Genomic DNA, 8,114 nt, shown 5'->3' on the forward strand with positions numbered 1-8,114 from the left:
GGGCCCCGGCCCCGGGGCCGCCGCGTGCTCCGACATCACCGCCCCGTGTCACCCCGGCGGCCGCCGGCTGCCCCCGCCGCGTCCGGGCCGCCGGATACCCCCCGCCGGCCCCGGCCGCCGCCGCCTGCGCCTCCGCTAGCGTCCGTCCGGCCAGCGACGCCGGCGAGAGCGCCGGGCCAGAGCGCCGCCCGTGCGCGGGGCACGCTGGGATCGCCATGGCCGCCCCAGGAGGCCGGGTTTTTGGGTCTGAGGCTGGGACCACAAGAGGTGGGCGGAGCCTGACCGCTAATCACAAACTTCGCTCGGAGTCACGTGGAGTCCAATTTATTTTCCTAGCGGTCCTTGCCCGGCTCATTTGCATAGGGCCCCCCACCTACTGAGGCACGACGGGGGGGGTGGAGTCGCGTGTCGCGTAAAGTCCCTTTAATTTGCGTAGGGCTGAGGGGCGTGGTCTCAGCACCAGGCTATTTTGCATTAAAGTTTCTCTCAGCCGCGGCAGCCCGGACTCGGGGGCTGGGCTACGTTGGCCGACATTTGCATAGGGCTTCCTATTAGCGGAGGATGAAAGGGGGCAGAGACTCATGCCCGTAAGTCTATTTGCATAGGGCTTCCCAATGGCCACAGCCTCGCCGAGGGGCGGGGCCGAGGCGGATATTAGCATAGGGCTCCCGGAAGCCCCCCCTGCGCTGGGGGGCGGAGTTCCACGGGCGTAGCTTATTAGCATAGAGTTTCACCTGAGCTCCGACAGCGCGGGAGTCCGCGCTGAGGGGCGGAGCCTCGTGGCGCCTGTGCATTTGCATATAGCTTCCCAGAAGGCTACGCTGGGCGCGCGCTCCTCTCAGACGGCTCTATTAATTAATCTGTGAGCGCTTACATGCACAAATAACTACAGGCACCGCCTCTCCCAAGCGTGATCTTTTCTTTTCTGGCGTCCGACGACGTTATTCCGACTACACAAAGCGGCCCCCAACTCCTCTACGCGAAAAGTGGTTCGGTTCTGTCACTTTAAATACTCGCGGAGGGCAGGGAGCGTTTGTGCTCGCTTCGGCAGCACATATACTAAAATTGGAACGATACAGAGAAGATTAGCATGGCCCCTGCGCAAGGATGACACGCAAATTCGTGAAGCGTTCCATATTTTGCGTCCTCAGCCGGGCTCTCTGGGTGGAGCAGGCTGGCCCGGTCTGTCTGCCTGCCCGGGGAGAGAGGACTTTGAATTGTTTACACACCGCCTGCACGCACGCCTGCCCGCCAGGAGGGGGCGCCGGCTCCCACGACCGGCGGTCGCGAGCCGCCGTGAGGGCGCCGGGACCTGAACTCGCGGCCTCCGCAGGGGCAGCCGAGTCTCCCGCCCCCCGGGACCGGCGTCGTGGGGTCTAGGCTGTCTGGGGCCGTCCGCACCGAGCCCTGCGGACAGGGTCGGAAGGAGGCAGTTCGTCGTTGTTGGATTATTTGTATTTTCCCACCGCTTCGAAGTTGGCAAGCTGAGCCCCGGGGCAGCGGGAGCGGGCGTCGGGCCCCCTCGGGGGTGCTGGGAGCCGGACGCTGTGGCCCGGCGGGCGGGCGGGCGGGGGTCCCCGGCGGCGGCCGCGGGGGCTCGGCCGCAGGAATCCGGCGCCTCCGCGCCTTATAAGGACATTGGCGCGGGCAGCCAATCGGCGGCGGGGGCGGCGCTCGGCCTGGCCCGGGCCGTCGCCCCCGCCGGCCCCACAGCCGGTGCCTCCGTCCGCCCGTCCGCTCCGGGCTCCCGCGCCATGAGCTCCACGCAGTTCAACAAGGGCCCTTCCTACGGGCTCTCGGCCGAGGTCAAGAACCGGGTGAGTGCGCGCGGGGCCGGCCGGCCTCGAACGCGCGGACCGCCGCCGAAGCCGGGCCAGCGTGGCTCGGCTCCGCCCTGACGGCCGGGGGGCCCGGGCGTGCTCCGGGGAGCGGCGGGGCCCGGGGGGGCCGCCTGCGTCCTCCGCATCCCGGGGGCGTCTCCTCCAGCCTGGTCCCTGGGCCTCGCGCACCCCTTGGGGGGTCACCCCGCGCCCTGAGCTCGGACGTAGGCGAAGGCCTTGCGTAGAGTAAGCGAGCGAGCGGGCGAGCTGGGGTCCGGGGGACCCCGGCGGCCCCCCCCCTTACCTGCCCAAACTTCCCTTTTCCCCCGAGCCGCTGGGGTTGGGGACAGGAGGGGCGGGGCCGGCGGCTTCCTTCACAGGGTGTGGCCCCCTGGCAGGACTTGCTGCGAGGTTTAAGGAGGATGGACATTTCTGGAGGGCCACACAGCCCTCCACAGCCTGACCCCAGACTCAGGGGAGCTCGGGCCTGACGCTCGGAAACCTTCTGGATGGATCCGCCACCACACACACCCACCTGGCACCTGGGAATGCAGACCTCAGAGTCAGCAGAGCCGGGCAACCTGCCTGGGCACGCTGAGCTGCCAGCCCAGCCCACCTCCCACTGGCACCTGCCAGGTCCCCGCCAGTGGCCCGAGAGGCAGAGATGCTTCGCTGCACACTTAGGAGTCACCAGCATTGCCCTCCTGAGCCGCTGTCTGAGTTCCCACCCGCCGGCCTGACTGCCTTGCCCTGTGCCTGCAGGGCCGGCCGGCCAGCTCCCTGGAACAGAGAAAATGAGACAGAGATAGATCTCAGGAAAGCCCCAAGGATGGGGCGGTTAGGAGCTGAGGGTGTGGCTGGGGGACAGGTCCGTGTGAGCGACACAGGGGACCAGGGCTCAGGTTCCCTCAGAGGAGCTGGGAAACGCAGAATGGCCTCGACCAGCCTGCAGGGGTCACAGAGGCTTGCATCTTTCGCTGGGAGGGGAGACCCAGAGACCCTTCTGCCCGACTTGCGTGCCTCAGTTTACCCCCGGCTGACCCATATCCGGTGGGGGTTTGTTCAGTCCCGTTGAGGAGCCTGACCACTGGGGAACAGCTGGTCCTGATTTAGACCCGGGAGGCCACCACATTCCTGGTAGTTTGTGGCCGGGCGGGCAGGAATGCGCTGAAGGGCAGTGGGGGAGGGAGGTGGCCGCAGAAGGCAGGACTGGGGCCGGTCCTCCTCCTTGGTCCTCAGAACCGCTAGGGACGTAGCCCAGCTGGACCAGGCACTCCTGCCCCCCCGCCCCGTCCCATTTCTGCAGGACAGGGTGGTTCCTGGGTGTGGGAGCAGCTGGCCATGGTGGCCTCCTCCTTTGTCCACCCTGCACCCAGCTAATCCCACTTCAAAGGGTTTAAAAAGACAGGAATGGGGAAGAGGGCTCCAGCCAGCCGACCCTTAGACACAAATCCCAGATGGACCCAGGCGAGGTAGGGAAACCCGGCTGGAGGTGGTGGTGCGTGCCTTTGATCCCAAGCGCTCGGGGTTAGGGTATAAGTTAAAAAGAAGTAATCTAAAAACCGTAATAAATGCAGGAGGCATAATAAAAAAATAATAATAAAAAGCCGGGTGTGGTGGCGCACGGCACAGCCTGTGATCCCAGCACTCAGCAGGCAGAAGCAGGTGGAGCTCTGGGTTCGAAGCCAGCCTGGTCTATAGAGTGAGTTCCAGGACAGCCAGGGCTACACAGAGAAACCCTGTCTCAGGGGGGAGGGGTTGGGGACTGAGGCTTGGAGAGCTGAGTCGACTGTGGTTCTCCGTGTGGCAGGGGCAGCTCTCCTGGGTCCTCCTAGTCCCCCGGGAAGGACGGAGAAGGACCTGTTCTCCCTATGAGAGGGTCTGCCACAGGAGTGCCTCGGGCTCCCAGTGTGGCCTGGGATGCTGCCTGCCACGGGGCGGGCAGGTATGAGCCCGTGGGAAGTTAGTGAGTCGGGAGCATCTGGGGCTTTAACCCAGTCAGGTGAGGACAGGCCTCCAGGAGAGGCCCACCAGCTGGAATATTGCTCGGCCATGAAAAGGAACAAGCCTCCAGCACTACAGTGTGCGTGGAGAACCTTCCGGGCGGTGTCCTCAGAGAGGAGAGAAGCCCTCCGCTTACAGGAAGTGCCCAGAGCAAGGGGAGGGGTGGAGGAATGGGGCGAGCGCATCAGTGGGTAGAGAGGGCTGACCCCGCATGCTCATCACAGTGTGTGGCCTCTGCGCTGGGGAGGAGGAGGAGGCAGAAGGTCAGGGTGCTCTTCAGCCGCACAGTGATTGGAGGCCAGGCTGAGCCAGTCTCTGTGCTTCCTCTGCCGTCCCTTGCCTCAAGCCTCAGAAAGCTGCAGGGCCTTCAACACCCAGTCTCAGTACTGTGCTCTCTGCTCCTCCAGCTCCTGTCCAAATATGACCCCCAGAAGGAAGCCGAGCTCCGAAGCTGGATAGAGGGACTCACAGGCCTCTCCATTGGCCCCGACTTCCAGAAGGGTCTGAAAGATGGGGTCATCCTCTGCACGTGAGTGTTGACAAGCACTCGGACGTCAGCCTGAGCTCTCCACGCTGTAGAGTTGTTGTGGGTCTCTGCTTTTTGTTTTTCTTTTTCTTGCCTTTTGTTTTTCGTTCTCTTGGCTTATTGTGTTGTCTTGATATTTTATTTTAGGGTTTATTTTTTAAATAAGATTTATTATTTATACAGTATTCAGCCTGCACGTGTGCCTGTGTACCAGATCACACTGTAGATGGTTGTGAGCCACCATGTGGTTGCTGGGAATTGAACTCAGGACCTTTGGAAGAACAGCCAGTGCTCTTAAGCTCGGAGCCAGTTTATTTTTATTTATGTTTTTGCATGTGTGCCCGTGTTTATGGGCACATGAGTGCATTTCCTGCAGAGGCCAGAAGAGGAGGCTCTGATCCCCTGAAGCTGGCCATGAGCCACCTGAGGTGGATGCTGGGAAATGAACCCAGGGGCCTGGAACATGCACCCTTAAGTTCTGAGCCCTCTGCTCAGCCCCTCATTGCCCTTTCTCGCCCCGTGTCTCTCTGTCCCTGTCTGGTGTTTCTTTACAGTATTGTATTCTCTGTATGCCCTGGCTGTGAGCATTCTCTTTCCTTCTGGAAATTTCTCCATGTCATTTGGACACAGTTTTTTCATGTGCACATGAAAAAAATATAATCAAAATTCTCCAGTTTTCTTAAAACTCCATGGTTCAAGATTACATTCTTAGCATCCATTTTCAGCAGATTTGTTTGGCGGGTGAGGGAAACTGAGGCTGGGAAGTGGCAGTGAGGTTGCCCAGGACACCAATGGGCTCATGGGTCATCTCTTCCCAGACTCATGAACAAGCTGCAGCCGGGCTCTGTCCCCAAGATCAACCGTTCTATGCAGAACTGGCACCAGGTGAGTAGCTGACAGGCGGAGGGTGGGAACAGCCCGCCCAGCCCCTGTGGGGTCTGTGCCCCCCCCCTCACCACCCTGCCCCTGCCGCCCCCAGCTGGAAAACCTCTCCAACTTCATCAAGGCCATGGTCAGCTACGGCATGAACCCTGTGGACCTGTTTGAGGCCAACGACCTGTTTGAGAGTGGGAATATGACGCAGGTGCAGGTGTCTTTGCTTGCCCTGGCGGGAAAGGTAAGTTCCAGCCGGGCCGCCTAGCATCACACAGTCCAGAGGCTGGTGTCGGCGCACAGCGAACCAGACACACCCAAGTCGCTCCGGTCGGGCTATGGTGCTGCATGCCTTTAATCCCAGCACTCAGGAGGCAGAGGCAGGCGGATCTCTGTGAATTCGAGGCCAGCCTGGTCTACCGAGCGAGTTCCAGGTCAGCCAAGGCTACACAGAGAAACCCTGTCTTGAAAAACAAAACAAAACTAAACAAGCATCAGTGCACCTGATGCAAGAGGAGAATTTGGTGTGGAGAATCTGCTGGGGAGGCTGGGGGACCAGCACTTAAGGCTGAAGGGCACAGCAAGGCTGCTGCGTGTGAAGAGGTGTGGGCTGCTCAGGAAGTAGGGAAGACAACAGAAGTCTCTTCTGTGGACCTGGACTGAGGGCCTCCGCTCCCCTCATCCTTGACCTAGGCCAAGACCAAAGGACTGCAGAGTGGTGTGGACATCGGGGTCAAGTACTCGGAGAAACAGGAGAGGAATTTCGATGATGCCACCATGAAGGCCGGCCAGTGCGTCATCGGGCTGCAGGTCGGTGCCACAGCAGCCTGGACCCTGATCCCTTGATCTCCAGGGAGGCTCCGGAGCTTGGGGGGCACACCCTAATCCCCCCCACTGCTTACCCCAGATGGGCACCAACAAATGTGCCAGCCAGTCCGGCATGACGGCCTACGGTACCAGGCGACATCTCTATGACCCCAAGAACCACATCTTACCACCCATGGACCACTGCACCATCAGCCTCCAGATGGGCACCAATAAGTGTGCCAGCCAGGTGGGTCCTGCCCCAGACACCCAGGCTGTGGCCCTAACTGTGCGTGCTTGTATAAGTGGCAGCCCTGCTGTATACCTCAGTTTCCCCCAAATGTCCACCCCCCCCCCCGATAGTCTCACTTTTTTATTAAGTTGTGGGTATGTCCATGAGGTTTTGGGGAAGTCTCTGTTCCTGGTGAAAGGGCTTCCTAGCTGGCATTGATGCTTAGAAATGGACAATATAAATCTATTTTATTTTTGTGCAGAGGACTCCTGACTATGTAGCTCAGGGTATCTTTGAGCTAGCAGCAGGCCTCCCGCCTCAGCCTGCCGAGTGCCAGGGTATCTGGAGCCCCAGCAAGGCTCAGTGTCTACAGCGTTCTCCTAGCGTGGGTGGAGACCCTGCCTTCTGTCCTTGGCATTCACACATGCCATCCTCAGGAAGTGGGGGCAGGAGGATCAGGAGTTCAGTCGCCCTCGACTACACAGAGAGTTTGAGGCTAGCCTGTGCTACACGAGACCCCAGACTCAAAAGAAACAAAACAAGGTTTTCACTGAAGCTTTGGAAGCCCTTTTGGGAATCGTAGGGGGCATACTGAGCGAATTCAGGGTTTTTACCTCTCCGCGCTGATGCCCGTCTTCCGTCTCCAGGTGGGCATGACGGCTCCGGGGACCAGGAGGCACATCTACGACACCAAGCTGGGCACCGACAAGTGTGACAACTCTTCCATGTCCCTGCAGATGGGCTACACGCAGGGCGCCACCCAGAGCGGCCAGGTCTTCGGGCTGGGGCGCCAGATCTATGACCCCAAGTACTGCCCGCAGGGCCCAGCAGCCGACGGGGCTCCAGCCGCTGGTGACAGCAGGGCTGAGGCCCCCGAGTACCTGGCCTACTGCCCGGAGGAGGCCGGCTACTGAGCACCCAGGGGCCAGCTCCTTGCCTCAGCATCCTGCGTGGGGTTTGGGGCTTTTGTTGTTGTCTGTTTGTTTCTGTGTTCTCATTGTGTTGTTTTGTTTTTTTTGAAACTGGGCCTTACTTTGTAACCCTCTCTGGCCTGGAACTCGCTGCAATCCTCCTGCCTCAGCTTCCCGAGGGCTGGGATGACAGGCTCCCCCCCACCTGCACCCGTCGTGCCTTGCTTCTTTCCCAGGATTGATTCAGCAGGCAGGGAACATGGGGGTCCTTGCTGGGGTAGCCAGCGGGCTGTGGGAGAGGGTGGCCCCAAAGAGTTTCCTGTTTCTTCATCTCTTCCGCATGAGCTTGTGGTTTGCGGGGCCGTGGAAACTGCAGGTAGTGTCAAAATAAAACAAGGGGTTTTGTGTTTTGTTTGTCCCCATGCGGGGTGGGGGTGGGGGGGCATGGGTGCGCACCCGGCCTTACCATACTGCAGGCGTTCTGAGGGGCTGCATTTGCTTTCCTAAGACCCTCAGACCCCACCCCCCCCAGTGCCCAGTGAGGAAACAGGCCTGGAACTGAGGCAGGCCAGACCCAACCACACCTGCAGCCCTTCCTGCTTCCAGCTCTCGCTGCTGCGCCTGCCCGCCCCCGTCCGCCTCCAAAAGTGCTGCACTTGACCCACAGGGGCCCCTGAGCTGCCAGATAATGTGAAATTCTGTGTGGACCAAAACCAATAAAAACCTCCGTTTCTAACAGGAAAGGGTGTTCCTGACGGTGGGGGAGGAGGGGGGCTGTTTAGAAGCAGGGGGAAGCTCTGCACAAGTCAGGGGGCAGGAGGGGCAACTGAGGCCCGGCTGGATGCGTGACCCGAGGTCAGGACTAGGGTGGAGGAAGAGGCTGAGTCTCCCTCACCAGCTTTCTTTAAATTCCTATACATCCCGACTCTAAAGCCCTCTTTCCA

The 8,114-nt window shown here is 60.6% G+C and overlaps 2 protein-coding genes and 1 non-coding gene across 3 annotated transcripts in view; 2 read left to right on the forward strand and 1 right to left on the reverse strand.

Moving 5' to 3' along the window:
- Positions 1–217, reverse strand: part of Tmem259 (transmembrane protein 259) — a 7,850-nt gene extending 7,633 nt beyond the window's left edge. The window contains exon 1 of the mRNA XM_055607655.1: positions 53–217. Within this exon, the coding sequence (XP_055463630.1) occupies positions 53–217 (165 nt within the window). The remainder of the gene's footprint in view (positions 1–52) is intronic.
- An 818-nt stretch (positions 218–1,035) lies between these two features.
- LOC129677200 (U6 spliceosomal RNA) lies at positions 1,036–1,142 on the forward strand. The gene has a single exon (XR_008720180.1). It is a non-coding gene; the product is annotated as a U6 spliceosomal RNA (small nuclear RNA).
- A 532-nt stretch (positions 1,143–1,674) lies between these two features.
- On the forward strand, positions 1,675–7,913 carry Cnn2 (calponin 2). Its single transcript, XM_055607772.1, has 7 exons — positions 1,675–1,817; positions 4,232–4,353; positions 5,169–5,235; positions 5,330–5,467; positions 5,917–6,033; positions 6,131–6,277; positions 6,907–7,913. The coding sequence occupies exons 1-7, from the start codon at positions 1,755–1,757 to the stop codon at positions 7,171–7,173; spliced, it is 921 nt and encodes a 306-aa protein (XP_055463747.1). The 5' UTR covers positions 1,675–1,754; the 3' UTR covers positions 7,174–7,913.
- Positions 7,914–8,114: the final 201 nt, after the last annotated feature.

The sequence above is a fragment of the Psammomys obesus genome, unplaced genomic scaffold (genome assembly GCF_907164565.1).
Source record: "Psammomys obesus unplaced genomic scaffold, mPsaObe1.curated_primary_1811, whole genome shotgun sequence".
Taxonomy (NCBI): Eukaryota; Metazoa; Chordata; class Mammalia; order Rodentia; family Muridae; genus Psammomys; species Psammomys obesus.